The 22,376-nt window shown below is 37.2% G+C and overlaps 3 protein-coding genes across 5 annotated transcripts in view; 2 read left to right on the forward strand and 1 right to left on the reverse strand.

The window, feature by feature from the left end:
* Nucleotides 1-1,392: 1,392 nt before the first annotated feature.
* LOC307155248 (sorbitol dehydrogenase-like) lies at nucleotides 1,393-10,906 on the reverse strand. Its single transcript, XM_079865811.1, has 17 exons — nucleotides 10,438-10,906; nucleotides 10,199-10,280; nucleotides 9,471-9,610; nucleotides 8,053-8,099; nucleotides 7,882-7,970; nucleotides 7,303-7,391; nucleotides 7,098-7,221; nucleotides 4,576-4,580; nucleotides 4,397-4,458; nucleotides 4,266-4,299; nucleotides 4,001-4,165; nucleotides 3,525-3,684; nucleotides 3,323-3,441; nucleotides 2,991-3,056; nucleotides 2,725-2,903; nucleotides 2,454-2,575; nucleotides 1,393-2,331 (listed from the first exon to the last, which is right to left on the reverse strand). Exons 1-17 carry the CDS (start codon nucleotides 10,499-10,501, stop codon nucleotides 2,166-2,168), a joined length of 1,713 nt encoding a protein of 570 aa, XP_079721937.1. The 5' UTR covers nucleotides 10,502-10,906; the 3' UTR covers nucleotides 1,393-2,165.
* Nucleotides 5,142-7,103, forward strand: LOC307155713 (uncharacterized protein). Its single transcript, XM_079866576.1, has 4 exons — nucleotides 5,142-5,546; nucleotides 5,706-6,126; nucleotides 6,669-6,808; nucleotides 6,934-7,103. The coding sequence occupies exons 1-4, from the start codon at nucleotides 5,334-5,336 to the stop codon at nucleotides 6,964-6,966; spliced, it is 807 nt and encodes a 268-aa protein (XP_079722702.1). The 5' UTR covers nucleotides 5,142-5,333; the 3' UTR covers nucleotides 6,967-7,103.
* A 568-nt stretch (nucleotides 10,907-11,474) lies between the features above and the next one.
* tjp1a (tight junction protein 1a) overlaps nucleotides 11,475-22,376 on the forward strand; it is a 147,596-nt gene continuing 136,694 nt past the window's right edge. Inside the window, exon 1 of one of the 3 annotated variants that reach the window (XM_079866565.1) lies at nucleotides 11,475-11,650. In XM_079866565.1, the coding sequence (XP_079722691.1) occupies nucleotides 11,550-11,650 (101 nt within the window). In that variant the 5' untranslated portion in view covers nucleotides 11,475-11,549. The remainder of the gene's footprint in view (nucleotides 11,651-22,376) is intronic. The other 2 variants (XM_079866567.1, XM_079866563.1) reach the window with 2 other exon arrangements.

Raw genomic sequence — 22,376 nt, forward strand, 5'->3', positions numbered from 1 at the left:
CATGACAATGGTGTTCCCTGCTGGAAGTGACCTCTCTCAGCAGGATAATGCGCCCTGCCAGACTGCACACATTGTCCAGGAATGGTTTGAAGAACATGATAAAGACACGATTCAAGGTGTTGCTCTGGCCTCCAAATTCTACAGACCTCAATCCAATCGAGCATCTGTGGGATGTGCTGGACCAACAAGTTCGATCCACAGTGGCTCCACCTCGCAACCTACAGGACTTGAAGGATCTGCTGCTGGTCGTGGTGCCAGACGAGTCCATGCCTTGGCGGGTCAGCGCTGTTTTGGTAGCACGCGGAAGAACAACAGCATATTATGCATGTGGTCATAATGTTTTGGCTCATCGGGATATAATATGAGTTCATTTTTTATCCTATATTGGATACTTAACTTACCACTTTTTATTACTTGTGAGGCACCCATTGCTTTGGGCACCAATAAAGACAAAAGTCCAATTGGTCCTATGTTAATAAAAACATAGTCGATTATGAGTGTTATGAGACTTAACTCAAATGTCAAGTTACGGAGATGACATTTCTAAAAATGAAACATGCTTACAGTGATATTAAATTAATAAGCAACCATTGTTTTACAGTGCTGACACACTATAGAAAAGTTGCCAAGAAGTCAGAGGTCATTACAGATTGGTTAATGTGTAACAGTTACATAAACATGTGCTATATAGAGATGGCTGACCTGCACTGCAGACAAACAGACTGCAGGCATAAATGCCCACTGACAGGGGCTCAATCAAGGCTCCCTCTGAAGCCTGCACACAGTATATATGATTATTATTACTCATAGAATTGAAGGACCATGGACTCTCTCTCTCTTTCATTATCTAATTTGTTCAGTAATAGTGATCTGACTTGTAGCAGAAGCTAGCGTTGTGTTTGTAGTTTCTGCACAGGGTCTCATCGTCCTGAGGACATGCACAAAAGAATATGCTGGGAGAGAGGTTGTAGTGTCCAGATTTAAAGAACTCATCTATTTCTCAAGGAACTCCAGGTTCAACTGCAACTCTGTCCCCTGTTGAATACAAAATGATAGTCCCCAATGGCCCCGTTCTGCCACATGTGCACATCTGATCCACAAATACCCACAGAGTGCATCTGAAGTAACACGTCTTCAGTAAAGATCCAATATTATAGTGCTAATCACCATTGTGTATTTGGAAATATTGCTAAGTCACAAACCAATACCATCTGGTCCCATCTCAGGAATCGGACGCTGTTCCTGTTAAAGATACAGAAAAGTCTGCAAATACAGTATAATTTGCAAGTGCAATCGGAGTTCGAGGGTTGCAGAATCTTCAACTAAAATTCATGAAATGTCATTGCAATCTGAGCTCTCCTTTAGAGTGCACGACCAAAGAGAGGTTGTCTTTATCCATTTTATTCACATACAGTATGCACGTAGAGAACAACTGATAAGTTCTGTTAGTTTACAGAATTATTTGGCTCTTGAATGGATCATGCACTTTCACTCACACATGCACTGATGCCCCTTTATGGCCATCCCACATTTCCTTCAAGGTCCTTCAAGTTGATCAAAACTGCTGTCAAAACACAGCTATGTCCTTAAAAGAAATAAAACGTATCTCAATGGTGTATAAATGAGTTTTCCTCCAGATGGCCAGTTGTGGACTACTTGCACAACTCCTTCTACTTATTATGCTCAAATTACATATTGACCAAATATACGAACAAAAATGCTTTATGAAAATGATTACAAATATAAAAATAGCTCACAGTAATTACACAGACAATCAAGTTAGTACGATAAATCTTAGGTAAAGATAAGATGTATTGTTTGTGAAAAAGATTAAGGTAATTAAATTGTAAAAATGACCTGCTATTATGAAATGCCATTAAAACTGCACTCAGACAATGTTACATAAAAATAAACGAACACTTTTCATGATTCTATAAAATGTTTATTTATATTCATTTTACTAATGTAACATGCTAGATTCATAAATTACAATGACATTTAAATTATACATAATTACATCCACTGTGAGGAGAATCACTGAATTCCTGTGACTGCTGTACCTGAGACAAGATAGTGAAGTTACTCTCAAAACTAGCTGGATTAAACAAAATGTATTGAAGTGACTGTAGCAAGGCAATAATCAGATGTGGGTCTAGTGGTTGATCTCATGGGTTCTGGTCATTCTTGTCACATTTTAACATGACTTTAACCCCAAGACCCTGACGGGTGGTCTCAAAGGCCTGCACAGCCTGCTCCAGTGGGAAACGGTGGGTGACCAGGGGTTTGACGTTCACCTTCTTAGACGCCAACATAGAAATGGCCACCGGCCAGCTGAAAAAACAATGAGGTATCATGGGTAAAAGTGTGCACATTTTTTTAGATTTTGATCTACATTATACTCAAACCGCTGATACAGTCATAAGTACATCTCTAGCCTTAGTGATCCTACTTACGTATTACAGTAACGGAATACACCTCTGATGTCAACTTCTCTGAGTGCTGCATTGAGAAGAGGTATGGTGGTCATCTCTTGACCAAGCCCAACCAACACCACCACTCCTCCTGAACGAGTAGCCTAGACAAAAACACCATCATCAGCACAAGAAGGTCTAAGTATGATCAATCATTTTAGCATGTCTAAACACTCAAACAAATTTGACAGCAAAATGGACACTCCAATAATGTGAAAGCTGTATGACTTTATTTTTTTGTAATCAAACTTACATAGATGGCTGTTTGAATGCTGTTCTGCACTCCAGTGCATTCAATGCTGATTTGAGGCATGCAACCCAGCATTTCCTCCACTTTTTTGGCCATGTCCTGAGGTGTATCCTCTTTTTTCACAAGAAGCAGCAAGTCTGCTCCGATCTCTTTAGCTTTGGCAAGCCGATCAGAGGACAAGTCTACAAATACAGATTAAAAATGTATTATATGCACAATTTATTCATACATTATTACTTTTTATGCATAGTGAAGAATATATACATTACCACTTATTATTACTTGTGAAGCACCCATGGCTTTGGCCGCCAACAAAGAAACTAGTCCAATTGGTCCTATGTTGGTGAAAACACACACACACATATATACAAACATAGTCTTTGATTGCTATAACCAGTTACATATTTCAAAAGTCATGTTACAAAGATAACATTTCTAAAAAAAATGTTTCTGTGATATTAGATTAATAAGCAACAATTATTTTACAGCGCTGACACACTAGAAAAGTGGCAGAGCCCCAGAAGTCAGAGGTCATTACACTGATTGACTAGTTAATATGTAACAGTTGCATAAATATGTGCAATCATTAGAGATGGCTGACCTGCACCGCAGACAAACACTGAGCTTCCAAGAGTAACTCCTGCCCTCCTGCAGGCATGAATGCCCACTGACAGGGGCTCAATCAGGGCTCCCTCCTCATAAGTCACATTATCGGGAAGTCTGCATGCACACAACCATATGATTATTACGCATAGAATTAAAGGACCATGGACTTATAATTCGTCCAGTAATAGTGATCTGACTTGTAGCAGAAGCTAGCGTTGTGTTTGTAGTATCTGCACAGGTTTCCATCATCTGGAGGAGTGGCACAGAAGAATATGCTGGGAGAGAGGTTGTAGTGTCCAGATTTAAAGAACTCATCTACTTCACGAGGAACTCCAGGCTCAACTGCAACTCTGTCTCCTGGTTACAAAAATGAAAGACACACTTAATCCAAGTTTAACTGTTATACCCCTGGTTTCACAGGCAAGTCCCAGATTAAAATGCATGTTTTAGCTGTTTTACTGAAAGCAACTTACACATACAGTAACTTAAAATATGTCAGTGCCATTGTTTTTTCTCAAAATGCACAACAGTACTGTTTTTTTTTCTAATGCATGTTTATAAAAGCTACTTAAATGCCTTAATTGAAATAAAACCTAATCCTGGCTTAATCTAAGACCTGTACTGTATGTGAAACCAGGCCATTATCACAAACTAAGGCAAACCCAGAACTAACCTGCTTTGAGGTGAGTCACATCAGATCCCACTTTCACCACACGACCAGAGGCTTCATGTCCCAGAATCATGGGCTGTTTCAATACATAGTCCCCGATGCGCCCGTTCTGCCAATAGTGCACATCTGATCCACAAATGCCCACTGAGTGCATCTGAAGTAACACGTCTTCAATAAAGAAGCCCGGAAAATGGATAAATATGAATACTAAAATGTTTATCACCATTGAAAAGCATTTAGAAATATTGCTTAATCACACATAACCTACCATTTGGTCCTGGCTCCGGGATCGGACGCTGTTCCTGTTAAATATACAGAGAAGTCTGCTATTATCAATTGCAAATGTAATCAGAGTTCAAGGGTTGCAAGATCTTCACTAAAACGCATGAAATTTCATACCAGTCTGAGATCTCCTTTAGAGTGCAGGACTACGGAGAGGTTGTCTTTATCCATGTTATTATCTCATATAAAAGTACAGAACAACTGATAAACTCCTGACAACGCGTGTTCTCACAGTTGATATATACTTATTATTTGGGATCCTGACCTGTACGGATCATGCACCCTTTCATTCACACGCGAACTGACACACATAGAAATATATACATAGAAACCTCAGGTTTCAATGGGTCGTCCGTCCGCCATATAGAAACGGTCAAAGCCGGTCAAATAGAAAGTTGACAGTGCGCCGTTTGCAACCACCACAGTACGTTATGCATGTATGAATATCAATATCTGTAAAAGACTTCAGCAGATTATTTTTCTCAACTAACACAATACAACAAGAGGAAGGCGTCAGCTAACACAGCACTAATGTGTTTAAACCCCTGTAATATTGAGTTGCTACATATAAAAACACAAACTAACACATTTTTACCTGTAAAAGGTTATCCCATTTCTTCGGGAATTTAAATCTTGGTGGTTTTTACAACCAAAATCTGCGCAATATTGTAGCATCATTGATGCTTACTGTGAGTGAAGATACGCTGACCGTTCCAAGATGGCGGGCGCGCCGACGTGTCTGCAGCGGCCGAATGGGAATCTACTTAGATATAACTATGCCCCTTAAGGCTATAACACTTCTTCCTGTTTTCTCAGCAGGTCATTCAATAACATCAAAACTGCGCGCTGTGCAATCTGAGCGCATTCTGCACAAAATCATGGAGAGGAAAAACTAGTTTCTGCATTTTAACATTGTTCTTAAAATGCCAATAAATACAAATTAACTATACAAATATGGACAGATCTGCCCCGTCTTTTCTTGCGTTAATTTTTGAATCTCACATTTATTTCCATTCAGTCCCAGTTCCAGAAATGCCGGAAGTTGTCTGTTACTATGGTGATGCGCCTTCTCTATTCAGTATGTGTTTTTGGTAAATTAAACAAAATGAACGGAGATGATATGGTACTGGAATGTATCAACACACAGCAGGAGAGTCTGAACATGAGTCACCGGGGTCTAGTTGTTTTGCCACCTGGCGTTTCGAGACTCGTTACCTTGAAAAAACTGTTTCTGAACAACAATCAGCTCATTTTACCACCAGACGAGGTAACGTTACGCTATTTATCCCATAACTTATGTACGGTGTTTTACAAAGTAGCTACTCGCAAAGTTAATGAATTCGTCGCACATATCATATAATAATAATAATAATAATAATGCAAGCAGAAATCATGTCTAAAGTGTCTATCATGTCTATCCCGTTAGATTCTGCACCTGGAAAAGCTTGAAGAACTGACACTGGATAGAAATCAGCTGACCGTTCTTCCTAGCAACATTGGATCACTGAAACACCTGACTTACCTGGGTGTAAACCACAACCCACTATCTGTTCTCCCAGAAGAAGTAGGGGACCTGAGAGAACTGAGAGAGCTCTGGGCTGCTGGATGTGGTCTCATCTCCATACCATTATCTATTGGTAAACTCAGCAAGTTACAGAAACTTGGGCTCCATAATAATACAATTACACACCTGCCTTCAAAATTCGGAGGCCTCAGCAGTTTGCAGTGGTTAAACTTAGCTGATAATAAACTTCAAGACCTCCCAGAAAAGGTGAATCACTTACAGTCTCTGGTCTTCATGAATCTGGACAAGAACTGTTTTACACACATCCCTACTGAACTAACAGGTTAGAAACTTCCCACTTAATGAAATGACTATTTATGGCATCTACTCCCCCCCCTCAAGTGGCTCTTTAATGTATTCTTACATAGTAAAAACAGTTTCAAGAGGACAACTGGAGACAATTTAATACAAGAAGCCGTTGCACATTTGATCTGTTGCTTTGCTCTTATTAGACATACATTGTTAACATTTACCCCTGGTTTCACAGACAAGGCTTATACCTAAAATACATGTTTGAGCTGTCTTAACTGAAAGCAACTTGCACAGACACATTTTAAAATATGTCAGTGCAATTCTTTTGTCTCAAGATGCACACAGTAATGTTTTTTTCTAGGGCACGTTTATAAGAGATATTTAAATGCTCTAATTGATCTAAGAACTAATCCTGGCTTAATCTAAACCCTGTCTGTGAAACCAGGCCTTAGAGGACTAAAAGTTACTCTTTTACTCTCATTATTATCGGTAATGGTTATTAGGTGTAAATCCCTGTTTTCCTTTTTTGTTTTTGCTCATGTGCAATTTTTTTTGGTTTACATCTGTTTCCAGACATGGCAAATCTGCAGATCCTCTCTGTTAAATTTAACAGCATCAGATCACTGGAGGATTACCTAATCCCTGGTTTCAGCAGACTTATAAAACTTGACCTCAGAGAAAATCCTTTAATGGATAGACCACCTCACTGGAAGGTAATTAACCATCAACAGAAAATAAACAGAGACACACTTTGTTTCAAGTATATACACTTTTATTTGTTAATATTACTATTGCTATTCTCTGTAACCTATGTCAAATCAACTCTGTTCACGTACAGGGACTGGATTTCATATTGCTGGGAAAAGTGTGATTTACTGAAGAAGCAGTTTAATATGAGATGAGCAGAAACTGAGAATGAACATCCAGTTGCATTAAATACTCTTGCCAGTGAAACATAATATAGAACAAAGAAGTGGATTTAAACGAGGCACGTTATATTACATTTCTTTGTGACAATAAGGAGGTGTCACATTATTAGATCTCGAAACATTATGGCCATGGAGGGAGGGAAGAAAATCATGAAGTTCCCCTAAATACTTCTTCATTTGGTCGATATGAGCATATCCTGAAAAAGAGACAGAACAATAAACAGTTTCTAAATGTGAGAACATTTGTAGGGTGTCAGTTTTATCTGTTAATTAATTACCTGAGATCATGTTGTTTACAGGATACTGCCGCATCTCACAGCATGAACACACTTTGTTCGGTGATGCAACAGACGGGTAATCTTCCTGGCTAATAGATAACATGAACATGAGGTTACACCAGGTTTTTATGAAGATAAAGGGCTGTGGCAGTGAAAGTAATATCTAGACATCAGTTGTGTCTTATGTAACTGAAGAGGAACAATATGAAACAAGTAATAAAAACTCAGTGAGTGTTTTAGCGCAATTTTCTGACGTCATGGGATCACAACACTAAGAGATAGTAAATCTTTTTATGTTTTTTTTTTTTTTTGTGTGCGTTCCCGAGATTAGACCTTCCTTAACATAATGCCGAAAACCCGAAGTCTCTAGGTGGTCTGGAGGAAGAGATAGAAGTGCAAGATTGGTGCGCACAGACAGAACAGAAATCATGAGTTAACAATCGCAATTTTGTCCGTAGGAAAATTGCGCTAAAAACTACTGGATGTATTTAAAAATAAAATTCACTACAATGAATTTATGCATTCTGCCCAAATTCTATATTTAATTCAGATATAATTAAATGTTGAGTTAATGCATACCTGTTCTTCTCTCTCACTGGTTGATCTTCAGTCTCATCGGATAGACAGTCTTCAGACATTTTGGTTGTTTTTTGTTCTTCACACATCACCTTTAATAAATAACAACTGAGAAGCTAACAAAGACAACGAAGAATAGCCAGGCACAGGTTTAACTACAGCATGTTCTCCTACCTGTTCATCCGTTTCCCAAATGAACCTTCCAATCAGCACTCTCATTTCTAAAGAGAGAAATTGGAACAGTAATTATGAAATATTTAATGTAGCAACAACTCATTTAATTCTTTACATTGGATTAGAGCCCGACCGATATATGGGCCGGCCGATATTAGGCATTTTCCAAACTATCGGTATCTGCATTTATAATGGCCGATAAATTAATATTTAAAAAATAAAATAAAAGCGGACGAAACACCCTTCAACCATGTTATGAGTGTTGGCACTGCATAGTTTGTCCACCAGAGGGCACTCTACTAGGAAGACCGCTAACATCAATGAGCTTGGAAATCACAATGAACTTATTCTGCCTAAATAAAGTAATGATTACTGTATTTATAACTAGCATATCTGTAGTTCCAGTCCCTGCGTTGTAAAACGTAAGTTAGGCACGCGAGGAGTGAACATTTAGACATAGAGAAAAAGTATCAAACATAGCCTGTGCATAAAAGTTAGCTTTTCTTTTACATGTGTGTGAAATCCAAGTGTGCGTTGCTGACTTCGTTTAGCCGCAGCATTAACGAGTCACATAATGTATTTAGTGCATCATTAAGTAGTAGATTTTAGAAGGCAGGCAGCAAATGATGATTGAAAATGGTTTGTTGTAGCTTGATGGATAGAATTAAAAGAGTGCAGGTAAAGGGATAAGCAAGTTGACATTGTAATTATAAGGTAGCTTATAACATTGACATTTGGCAGACGCTTTTATCAAAAGTGACTTACATTGCATCTCAAGGCACACATTAACAATCTTATCAGTTCTTGCTTTGAACCCATGACCTTGGCATTGCAAGCACCAACGCTCTACTGTTTGAGCTAATGGAAAGGCAATAGGGACTAACTGTTACTGACTGACTGACTAACACACACACACACACACACACACACACACACACACACACACACACACACTAGGAGTGACCTTTGTCTTGTTTAATAATAATACAAATGATGATGATGATGATAATAATATAATGATCATTGATTTTTTTTAATTATTACTGTCAATATTAATAATAATAGTTGATTTTTTTTCATATCTTAAGTTTGTATTTTTATACATTATATTTATCAGAACTTTAATATATTCTGTTCTGTTGTGACAATAAAACAAACAAATTTATTTTTAAACTGCATTATCATATTATTTTAGTAAGGCTGAGGACTCTTAAGTAACTACAAATAACTAATGTTAGGGAAATCTGTTCATGTTTTGTTACGCGTTTCTGGATTTTTTTTTAAAATATATATCGGCCGATATATCGGAATATCGGATTTTTAAATCACCAAATATTTGTATCGGTATCGGCCTTAAAAATCCTTTATCGGTCGGGCTCTACATTGGATCTCGTCACTAAAAATAATGAACAGCTCACCATTCTGGATGGAGTCTGGAGGCAGTACGTAGTGGCCAAGAGGCACAGATTTGACACTCTGGCGAGGTTTACATGCTGACAGGAAATTGCTGTGGAAAACTGTTGCCCTGTTCTTTATATAGTCCACACTGCGATATACCCTAAAAAAGAAGAAAGAAAGAAATCAGGTAAAACTTGTTTTTCATGCATTTCAGGGGTTTAGGGTACAGTAGATTTGGATTAAAGGGATAGTTCACCCAAAAATGAAAATTCTGTCATCATTTACTCTCCCTCAAGGTGTTCCAAACCTGTATGATTTCCTTTCTTCTGCTAAACACAAAAGAAGATATTTTAAAGAAGGTTGGTAATTAAACAAGTTGCTGGTCCCCATTGACATCCATAGTATTTTTTTTTTCCTACTATGGAAGTCAATGGGGTCCATCAGTCGTTTGGTTACCGACTTTCTTCAAAATATCTTCTTTTGTGTTCAGCAGAAGAAAGAAAGTCATACAGGTTTGGAACAACTTGAGGGAGAGTAAATGATGACAGAATTTTCATTTTTGGGTGAACTATCCCTTTAAATGACATTCTACAGGCTGGTCTCTCTGCCACAGATGCGAGTGATAACCACTTTTCTTTGCATTAAATTAAAAATACACAATCCAAGCATATTCTGTTACTTTAAAAGCTTCTTTAGAAGTATGACCAAGTTACCCTAAGACAAGATTTGCACAGTAAACTAAATAGACCTTTTAGTGTCTTCAGAAGAGGCATCATTACTGAAGAGGTAATCTGCTGTTTTCCAGGAAGAAAGAGCTCCCCCTTCAGAAACTAAAAGAATATAGACAAGTATATAATGTACTCATATTTCAAGTTAAAACCTGAAATAAAATCAGATGACTTATTACAAAATATTCATTAATAGATTCGTTCATTTCTTTAATAGAGTTATTTTAGAAGCATACAACCAAATACTCATCTCACCCACCCCAGAAGCTGGTTACCCCCTTTCCAACACTGCTGGAGAACCATGCCGTTTTGTCTTTAAACATGCTTATGCGGAGGTGTGTGTGTCTCTTCGGTTCGCACAGAAGCCGATCGAAGGCCTCGATGTTGCGATGATAACGTTACTTCTTCAGACCTCGAATGTGTGTGACGACGTTCAAATTAAAATCATTAAAGTTTTCCTGAACCAAACAAGTGGATAGTAAAGTAGAAAAGTTCTGAAAAATTAACAGGGGAAAAAAAAATAAAACGTTCATAACCTATAACGGACAATCAGATCGCCTCAGGCCTTGACGAGCAGTATCCGATTCGTGAACGAGTCGTCTATTCACTGAATCTGTTCACAAAAACCGGTCCGATTCGCAATGAGAAGAGAAGTGACGACAAGAGCATTTAAAGTGAACCGAGGATATGACTGCGGATTGAAGGAAGAATTAAAGGCGAACTTTAATAGTCAATAGCCAATAAATATATTTTAGGGGAACGTCGGGGGCCAAGCGATGACGTAGTTACAATATGACGTAAAAGAATCATTGAATCGTTTTTTTATTGGTTAAACGATTCGCGCGGGTTTCTGAGTCGGGTTTCTCATCACTAAAGAATGACTTTTGACGAAATATTGAAGTACTCATATTATTACCATTGATAGTATATTGCAACAATTACATATTATTATTATTATTATTATTATTATCACCACCACCACTACTAGGCTACTACTACTATTGTTGTAATATATATATATATATATATATATATATATATATATATATATATATATATATATATATATATATATATATATATATATATTCCTTTAAAACTTAAAGTTTTTAGGCTTTTAGGCTAGAAAAAAATTCTAACAAAATATTGTCGTCTTGATAGAAGCTTGCAGGAGACCTCTACTAGGTTATTAGTTTCTTCACTGGCGAGAATGCTAAAATATAGTAGTACACGCTCTTGTCCACTAGATGGTACTAGAAAGGCGTAATTCATGATGATGGACTCCGTGCCGTGCTCACTCAGGCCTGCCTAGAAGGAGTAGCAATAATCCTGCCCTCCAAAAAGTTTATCAACCGGAGCTGATTCAACTTAATGGTTAAAATTGTTGATCAAGTGTCAGGAATCAAGCACTTGTTATTGATCGTATTCGGCTGTGCAGGCTGGTACTTAATTACATGTCAACTATGTTTTAGGTAAGATGAGTTTTTTTGTTGTTGTTGCGGTTATTTCCCCACGTGTCTGCTGACAGTTTATGTGGGCACACATGATTTTACACTTTAATTTAATTGTGCTACGAAAGCTATACTACAGTTAAATACACAATATTTAACCTGCTCGCTCTGACGACTGCTTAATGTCATATTGACAGCCAGTTTATTTCGTACTGCAATGGCATGTCCAAAGTGGCCTCTATATCTCAATTTGTATTCACAGCACAGAGAGAAAGACAGTATCTGACCTTGTGGAGAGTATTTGTTAAAATATGCTGATAGTGCGCCAGAAATCAAAAGTTGTTCAAAAATGAAACATCATCACAAGATTATTTTAATCATTACTATAAATGCATGCTGTTCTCATTCATAAACAGGGCTTATTTATTTTGTGGTGATCTAAACATGTTTTGAGGAACACATATAAGTAATCTATACATGCTTTTGTTCGAGATATTGTGGAAGTGTCTGTCATTCTATGCTTTATATCAACAAGAGGTTTGCCCACAGGTCAGTAATTTATGTGGAGTTGGCTGCTGTTGGCACACACTGAAGCTAAATTGCTTCCTGTTTTAGTGGACAGTACTGTCATGTAGTCTTGTGTTTTATGTCTCCAAGAGGCCATTAAAAAAAGACAACTATACAGTTGAAGGATAGGATAGTGTTATTTGCTGGGTAATTGTGGATTCCTGCTGAGATGAGATGCCTCTGTCACAAAGGTTAGGATAGGGTAAAAACATTATTTTCTTACTGAAAACTACAATGCATTATAGCATCTATGTTTAAGCCAGTAAGAGTCTTGCTGTTTTTAATGGTATATTTCTCTCAACTTTTCATAAGTGTGTATAATGTTAACAATCAAAAGCTTGCTTGTTTTTCAAAGCAGCCAGAATAGGCCACTATATGATACTACACTCTAGAACCATTTTGGGTTCCCTTTTAGTGAACAGTTCTTAAAAGAATATTTTTTATTGTGAAAAACATTTTAAAAATTGAAATGATAATTTTTCCCACTATAAAGAGCCTTGTGTAGAATGGAAAGGTTCCATGGATATAAAAGTTTTTTCATGGAACCATAGATGCCAATAAAGAACCATAATTTAAAGAGTGTACATAACCTAAATGTTAGGAGAAAAATCCACTGCTGGTGGTATATGGTATTATAAGGACGGAGTTAATTCATTGTTTGTTGCATTTGTATTTTTTGCATATTTTTGGTTTTGCTCTGAATACTGCCCCTAAATACAAAGCTTATAGCCTAGTAGTTGTCCATATACCATAGTAGTGAACAGTGTGTGTGTTTGTGTGTGTGCGTGTGTGTGCGCGCGTATATACTCAAAAGTTTAGGGTCGGTAAGACATAGTATGTTTAAAGAAGTCTCTCATACTATCACAGCAATTTTATATCCTGCAAAATGTGTTAGATTAAACGTTAAATAAGGCAAAGGACAAACTATCAGAATTATATCTGCATTATATGGTTCAATGCTCATGTTTGTGATAACACAACATTTCCATAATCTGCATTATTTATAGAGAGAGAACATTATCTTGTGCTTTCTATTATCAGATAGAGAAGACCGTGTAGGTTTCTCTTCTAGTTTGCATGGATATTTTTTATATAGTGACATTGCATTACAGTTTAATGTAGCCATTTTAAACTAAGGTATAATCTAGAGAGCCATTACATAGACTTTCAAGTAGTCTATTCTTGGCTGAGAGGAGCAAACTGAAGTACAACATCAGAGAGGACGAAGACATCAAGGCAAAACTACTTTATTTTCTTTAATTGACTAACAGCACCCTGACAGCAAAATCTAAAATTAGAGAGAGGAAGATATACTAAAATATAACTTCATAACCCTGGTACACAGCTTTGCTGAAGCTGTGAGGGTTTTGAATGGGTAACAAACTTTTACAAGCGGTACAAAGAACATTTTGCTGAGACTATGCATAAAACATTACAAGCATATACAACTGGACAGACAGAGAGATTTACAGATGTGCTGAATTTAAACAGAATTCAGCTTGCAGGATATGGCAGCTATGTTTCCCCTCATGTTGTTTATATGGAGAGATGAACATTTGAAGATCCCAGAATAACAAATGTTGTTGTTATGAATGTAGTGATTGCTACAAAGGTTATATCATTGATGGATCTCATGATGTTCTCTTCTTATTTTGTTGTTGTTTTGTTGGATTAAGCAAGTCATTATTATAACATGTTTTTTCCAATGATAAATACTGCACATGATCTTGCGTACAGTAGATTAAAAAAGGAAAACATGCACTACCATAGTAGGATCATAATACATATTCTGATTGGGGTATCTAACATTGTTTTCTTGGCATCTGATCTGACAATAGCATTGATAGGATAATAAACAATAGGTCAAGGTGAGGTCTGGAGTGACAATTGTATAACTCAAACGTGGCTAAATAGATGGCCTTGAGGATTCGTCATCATATACATTTTTAGGTGAGGCCGCAATAAGCTGTTTATATTCCAGCATTCATCATTTAATTGATTTTTTTTTTCCAACAGATACAAACAGTTTATCAGAACAACCTCTCAAAAAGAGTGATGAAATTCTGGCCGATACCAATAAGGCGATAATTATTTTTATGTCGTGGCTGTTAACTGATAAATGGGTGATATACTGTAGCCTAATACTGTATCCATACTATTTTGTTAAAAAAAGAACAGCAAATGTTTGTTACTGTATATGCACATGACAACAACAACAACAACAACAGCATGCTTGCATGGAAAATAGATCTTTGCATTAATCTATTTTATTTTAGATTAGATACAATGACCTGTACCTTAAAAATCCATTGGCAGATAAATATCCAATAATGACTGATAAAAATTAAAAATACATTTAGTTTATAAATTAAAATATATACTCACCGGCCACATTATTAGGTACACCTGTTCCACTGCTCATTAACGTAAATATCTAATCAGTCAGTCACATGGCAGCAACTTAATTTAGGCATGTAGACATGATCAAGATGGGCTGGTCTGAGTATTTCAGAAATTGGGATTTTCACATTTTACAATGAATGGTCCAAAAAATGGCAGTTCTGTGAGTGAAAATGCCTTGCTGGTGCCAGAGGTCAGAGAACAGCCAGACTGGTTTGAGCTGATAGAAATGCAACACTAACTCAAATAACCACTTGATACAACCAAGGTCTGCAGAAGAGCATCTCTGAACACAAAACATGTTGAACCTTGAAGCAGAAGGGCTACAGCAGCAGAAGACCAAACCGGGTGACACTCCTGTCAGCGAAGAACAGGAAACTGAGGCAAATGCGCAGTTCGCATGGGCTCAGAGGTGTTAAAAAAAAAAAAAAAAAGTGTAAAATTTTTACCTTTAGGGGTACAACAGCTTGTCACTTTTAGGAGTAAAAAAGAAGGTACAAAGATGTCATTTTAAGGTTACTGCCCCAGTGACAAGCTGTTGTACCCCTAAAGATAGCATTTTTACAACTTTTTTTTCTGTGTGCACCATAACTGGACAATAAAAGATTGGAAAAACGTTGACTGGTCGGATGAGTCTCGATTTACAAAAAATACACAAGATTAGTACCAATTGAGCATCGTTTAAACGCCACAGCCTACCTGAGCATTGGTGCCGACCATGTCCATCCCTTTATGACCACAGTGTAGTCGATCTTCTGACAGCTACTTCAAACGCACCATGTCACAAAGCTCAAATCATCTCAAACTGGCTTCTTGAACATGACAATGAGTTCACTACTGTCAACAGATCTCAATCCAATAGAGCACATTTGTGATGTGGTGGAACGTAAGATTCAGGTCATGGATGTGTGTGATGCTGTCATGTTAAAATGGACCAACTGGGTGAGTGTGTATGTACAGTATATAACAAACTTGTAGCCATACTGTAGTGCCTTAAATCTGTCTCCTCAGCGCCCACCTAATTGTTTAAGATCACATTACATGTTACTACTGTACATTACATTACTGTCCATAACATAGCCCACACATGCTTATTGGATTGGCGGAGCCGTCCACATGGACAGATGAAAGCCGTGAGGATGATGGGGTGTGTGGGGGATTAGTGTGCGGATGTCCTGAGCTCTAATTAGGCCAGTTTAGCTCTGCAGCACCAGATCCTGCTGCACTGTGACTGCTCAGTCATGAGATCCACAACCAAGCTTTTTATTTTTGAAGCAGCTGAGATTTTACCTTGCCTTGTTGCTTTCATCACACGACCTGTCGCCAGAGTTTGATGCCATGGCACAACCACCCCCTGTGGATTTTATTGTTTGTTTGGTGTGATAAAGTAGACATTATCATTCTGTACTGGCTAGCATTTTCAGCTGAGCTTTATATGAGTAGGCTGACAGCCAATCAGCCTTTTTGTTTCAAATGTAAATGCAATGTCTTGTCTAGCTCTGCTAATGACTTCAAAGGGCCCCTTTTCATGGCAGGTGTCTCTGGATTAAGGCAATTGCAGGATTGTTCTTCTTTTTTCCCCTCTCAGCTTCACGTTTGAAGTGTCATCATTTGCCTTCCTTTTCAGTGTAATTTCGCTTGTATCCAGCTCTTTCGGTGGAAGAGTACTAAAATAAATGCCCTTTTAAGAAGATGAGTGTAATTCTAACACATTCTCATTTATTTCATAGCGTTTGGTGAACGGTGGCTCAGTGAAAAGCAAGCAGTTAATATGATCATTAGTTCACAGATATTCTAGTAGTGTATTTGAAAGAAGCTTTTGCCTTCTAAATTAATAGCTTTTTAAAACTTTAGGCATTTAAATCAATTATAGCTTTAGACAATTGAATCCCAAATATGTCTGTCTGGTTTAATGTTTTTGAATGAAGTCTCTTACAGATTATGCTCAACAAGGCTGCATTTGATCAAAATATTTGTAATATAACAATTTAAAATATATTCTAATATATTTTAAAATGTAATTTTTTGCTGTGATGTAAAGTTGAATTTTCAGCATCATTACTATCTTCAGTGTCACATGATCCTTCAGAAATCATTCTAATAAACCGATTTCCTCTCAAGAAACATTTCTGATTATTCTAAATGTTGATAACAGTTGTGCTGCTTAATATTTTTTGTGGAAACCACTATATTTTTTTCAGGATTCTTTGAGGAATAGAAAGTTATTTGAATATAGAAATATTTTGCAACGTTAATGTCTTTAGTGACACTGTTGACCAAATTTCAATATGCTAGTTCTAATAGTTCAAAGTTCATTATTCTATGAACCTCAAAAGATACCTTTTATATAGTTTTACTATATGAATCTTTTCACTGCTTAAAATGTTGTTGTATTTTGACCATTTAAGAGGAAAACTACAATGAAAACAGGCAGCTGCCGGGTAGTATTTGCAGCAACATGTCCCGTTACTTGCTACAGTAGTTATTGCACCTGAGGATCTGAAAGCGCTTGTCAGGTCTGGTGCAGATGGTGGGAAGACCATGGCCATACTTCATGGCCAGCCATCAAGCGAATGATTAGTGGTCGACCGATATTGATTTTTTAAATTGCCGATATCTTAGAGAGCAGGGTGGCCGATGTCTGATATAAAGCTGATACATATAACATTATTTAATTTAAAGATAGTAAAAACTACATTTTTTATTTTTTTATTTTACATTATATTTACAAATTTAGAAATAAATAATTTGAAAACTAATATGAAAAAACTTGTTAAAAAAAGATATCTTTTGAAATAAACAGATTTATACTTTAGATTGCAACTACTTAAAGGGTTAGTTCACCCAAAAATAAAAATTCTGTCAGTAACTACTCACCCTCATGTTGTTCCAACCCCATAAGACTTTCGTTCATCTTCGGAACACAAATTAAGATATTTTTGATGAAATCTGAGAGCTGGCTCACTCCTTCATAGGCTTCTAGGCAATTTCATTCTGCCAGTCCAGAAAAGTTAATAAAGACATTGTTAAAATAGTCCAAGTGACTACAGTGGTTCAATCTTAAGTTTATCAAGCGACGAGAATACTTTTTGTGCACAAAAAACAAACAAAAATAACAACTTTATTCAACTATTCATTTTCTTTCATGTGGGCCTCTGTTCATGAGAGCGCCACGACGCATGCGCGAGAACTGAGAAGATGACGCCATGCGCTCACGTCAGAGTTTGCAAGGTTAAATGTTTATTATCGGTCGACCACTTGAGGTAACTGATGATGTAAAAGCATTGTACCCCTTGTACTGTTTGTGTATTGGGCGAATCTGAATTCTTTAGCTTGCATTCACCAAACACTGCTATTGGTTAGCACAAAGATAACTTTCATGATATTACTCATAACATTTGAATTAAGACAAAGCTATTGCTGTTGGTCTAGAACACCGACTGATTAAATATGAAAAGAATAAAAGGCACGCTTAAGGTTAAAGTTATATTCTGGCATTTTCCAAAATCCTCATCTTTCTGTATTCTGGCAAGCAGGCAGATAGTGCTCTGTCAGATTGTTTATCACTATCTGCTTTCTCTCAGTTTGTGCTCAAGTGTAGGGTCTGTTTCATTTTGGCCTCATTAAACAGCTGCAGTCTTGTCCAAACATACACCAAACACTCTTCTGCTCAATTCATGTTGTTCCTTTAATCCAGCTCTTACTGTATATGGTGCTCTGGTTTCCAGCGCTTTGATCTCACATCATCCCTTCAGCAGTTTTACAGTTTAAGATTCCAGCTCTGACTTGGCAGTCTGAACACTTTAGTCTGAGACTGAGTTCTCTATTTATTCAGTATCTCTGTTTAAATAGACACATGTTTGTTCTCAGTGTTTGGGTTTAGAGCATACTTAAAGACTGTTAAGAAGATTCAGGAGTACAAGAAGGTGCATCATTTAGTTTTTGTTTTACCATGAGCTAAATACTTGCATAATTAATTTGCCTGCCCTAAATATTTTCTACAAAACCTTGCATAGAAAAAGACTCTCTCATTATGATAATCTGTCCAGGTTTACTGTTGACTCCTATATCAGAAACACAGCATTTTAGGATATATTCCTGAGGACAGTAGTGTAATATAATACATCAGCAAGACTAATATATTGGCTGCCTGATATTTGACTTTTTTTTTTAAATATCGCCCAGTAAGTTTTTTTGTTTGTTTGTTTGGCCGATAAGTGTCAAAAGTGGGACTTTTTTTGACAGCGCCGAGAGCGGTGGTGCCGATTCCTGTTCCCGTTGTCCAACTTCATTAGTTTTCTGTCTTTGTTTAAGAGTTCTAATGTATTATTAGACAGAGATGTTAAAGATCATTTCAATTATTAGTAACAGAAAAGCTACAGCTAATACTAGTATACCCTCAATGTTCACCAAATACACATTTACATCTTTTAAACAAGTCTTTGAATATCTAATAAATATTTAATTATTAAATGTTTTCTTTATTAGAATTCTCTGATTCTTCAACCTTTACAAATAGCCACGTCATTTTCAGCTCTTACTGGCAAGAAAAGTGAACAGAATCACACATTTAAAAGTGGATCATGAAGTAAGATTGTAAAGATAGGCTAAATGTCTATGACACAACTGAAGACACATACATGTGTTGTTCTTTTAGGATAAGATTATCATCATCTTTGGGGTTTGGTATCTTAGTGAGAAGTTACATTGAAAACACTTTCTCAGTAAATTTGAAATAAAACAATAATAATAAAACAACTTATACCTACTACAGCTTATACCTACCTATTTCATTGCTGATATTAATCCATACTGCATGCAGAGATGCAAACTTTCACAATCCACCAGAAATAGTGTAGTGGGAACCTTTTGCGTATTATTTACAATGCATTGTGATTTGAGAGGCACTAATCCTAATTCTGCATACAATTGCAAATTAAGATGCAGCCATTGTATTATTTGGCTCTGAATCACAGTAAGTTGGCATCATTGGTGGAAAGCTTTCTTTGGGAGAAAGCTTTCACACTAACTGTACGAACCAAACTGTCTTCAGATTGACTACAAACCACATCAAAAGCTCTAGTGTAAAGCACCTTAGACGGAAGAAAAAGAAGGAAAAAGTGTGGACGGTGAGAAGAGGACTGTCAGCCTGCATTAGGTTACCCTTTCCACTCCTGGCCGTTAGGGGACAAACCAATGAGATTTTTCAGAGCGCTACTAAATAGTTCCTGACTGATGCTGGCTGAGAGGCCATGTTTGTGAAATCTGCAAGTGACTCAGAGACTGTGGGGAAAACCGCCAGAGACTCCTAGGGACGTTTGCGATTGGATCAACAACTTGTCAGTCAAACCCTTGCGTTTGTTAATGGGATGTCCTTGAATAGACTGCCAAGGAGTCTGTTGCTGTATATTTGCTGAGTGTGAGCTCACTTGGGCTAGTGGTGCTGCCAGATTTTGTATTAATCGTGAATGTGAGTAAGTACAAAGAATAGAGGTGGGTGACAAATATTTATGAATCTGTGCCCTCTAATCTCACAACTAGAGATTTTTTCAAGGATCCAGCTTGTTTCACCCATCTTACATCTTTAAAGTTCCACTTTACATGTGAAATCAGCTGAATAGCTTATGTAATGAGTTCTTTGGACAAACTGATTTGTCATTCCAAGCCTTTTTTTTTTTTTTGTCAGATGCTATGGCACTTTACTTTTTTTTTTTAATTATAAGTGTTTTTAAAGTTTAACTTTTAGTTGCTTTTTAGATGATTACACAGGTTATCTAAATCTAAAAATAGAGAAAGTTAGCATGTATATTTAAATCTTCAATTGATTTAGCAATACCAATAAAATGTACCAAATTGCTAACATCAACTGATAACTGATTTACCGTTATATATTGTGTGTCCCTACTAATACCATATCTTTAGTTCCAGATACTTCAAATGACTTTATGCACTTCTAGCACTGTTTATTTAGTCTTTTGTTCCAGCCTGGGATTTAGGTCTGTTTACTTTATAAAAAAAAAGTAATTTGATAACATTCTGGCTAGGTCAAATCAAGAGTGGGCTGTGATGGATTGGGGCCTCATATCATTTCATTCCAGCTCCCTTAAGCTTAAAAATTTCAGTGTGCCTCCTCCCAGTGTGCCCACTCCCCCCACCTCTCTGTAGTAGTTCTGCCTTACTGGAAGTGAGATTATTGATAGGTCTCATGTGTGCATTGATGTGGCTTGGGCTTTAATCAGCCTTATCGATCCAACCACACAGGCAAACATTTGAGAGTGCATGCTTTAAAGCGGCATTTCAGAAAAGGCCACAGAGATGTTATGAAATTATTTAAATATGTAACAGGTTTTGGATTGTCTACCTAAATGCACAGAAGAGCTCATAAAGCTACTCAAGAATGGCTGATTAAAAAGTTTGTGCATTTTATGCACAAAATTCCAAGCTGTTGGTGGAAACGCAATGTTCTTCCTACTTAAAGGCAGGGTAGGTGATTTGTTCCAGATTTTTTTTTGTTATGCTGGTTGAAAGTATCTTCACATCCTGATAGCAACCACTAATTTAAGTGTATTTATATGTCTGTGGAAGGTGTAGGACCATAGAATGTTCATCCAATTATTGCATTCTGTCCGAGGGCAACGATACGATGTCCTACCTGCCTGTTAACATATGTATTTCCATACCTCCATGCACCCTGCTTGTTCAGACATCACACGTCATTAGCTCATTTCATGCTATGCAGAGTTGTAGACAGACGTCAGTCACCGAGCAGCGCAACCAAAACAGCAGCCACCTTTTTCAGTTCCTCCTGAACCAAAACAACTAGCTTATTTTGCGTCCACGCCATAACTACTGTAATTTGTATGAGATGAAAAACTGTAACATTATACTCAGAGCAGTTCGTGACTTGAACTTATGCGTTTCAATAGCAACATTATAAATGCCAAAATGAATCCGCAGCAGTCAGGTGATACAGGTCAGTGCTCTTTAAGTTATTTACGCCCATTATTATTGTAATGTTATGTGCTTTGAGACATGAGGTAGTTTAACACTGTCTCTCGTGATGCTTTGCTCCCTGCTGTACGCGTTCATGTGTTTTGCAGGAGGCGTGGCTTTGGGGAGCACTCTAAAGGGAGGGTGGGAGCTAATGCTTTCAAATCTATCTTGCTATTGCTAGCCTCTCCGAAAAATTGCCTACCTGACCTTTAAGGTTATGTTTGTAAGCCTAGTGTCGTGGTAAAACATCTCACAAACCCTCAATAAACTGGGCATTAGGGGTGTAGCAATATATCGTGTCACAATATATCGCAATACAAAAATGCAACAATATGTATTGTATCATGGATAGCGACAAAATGTAGTTAACCCAAAATAAAAATGACTGTTTGTGAAAAGAAAAAAAAAGCATCCTCTGAATTGAGATGCAGCAGTAGTCGTGTCTGGTGTCATGCAGGGATGACGTCAATACACAGAAACCATTTACGTTTCTTTTTGGAAATGTATGCTTTTAATAAGTAAATAGATAAGAAAGTTTGGGGTGTGAGTGTGTGCAGTTTACATTGTAGAACAAAACGTCAAAGTATCGTCAAGTTATGTTTACCACAGGCTGTATTTTACTGGCTTAATCTAAGCCCTGTCTGTGAAACTGGGCACTCTCAAAAAGTTTAGCATCAGCCAAAAAGACCCTCCTTTTAAACCAGTCAAAGAATTAAGTTTTGAAACAGGGCACTGTCACCTATCTCCTGTAGTTACGGACCAAGTCGGATTGCCGTGATTTGTGTGC

The sequence above is a fragment of the Squalius cephalus genome (genome assembly GCF_949319135.1).
Source record: "Squalius cephalus genome assembly, chromosome: 3".
NCBI classification, from domain to species: domain Eukaryota; kingdom Metazoa; phylum Chordata; class Actinopteri; order Cypriniformes; family Leuciscidae; genus Squalius; species Squalius cephalus.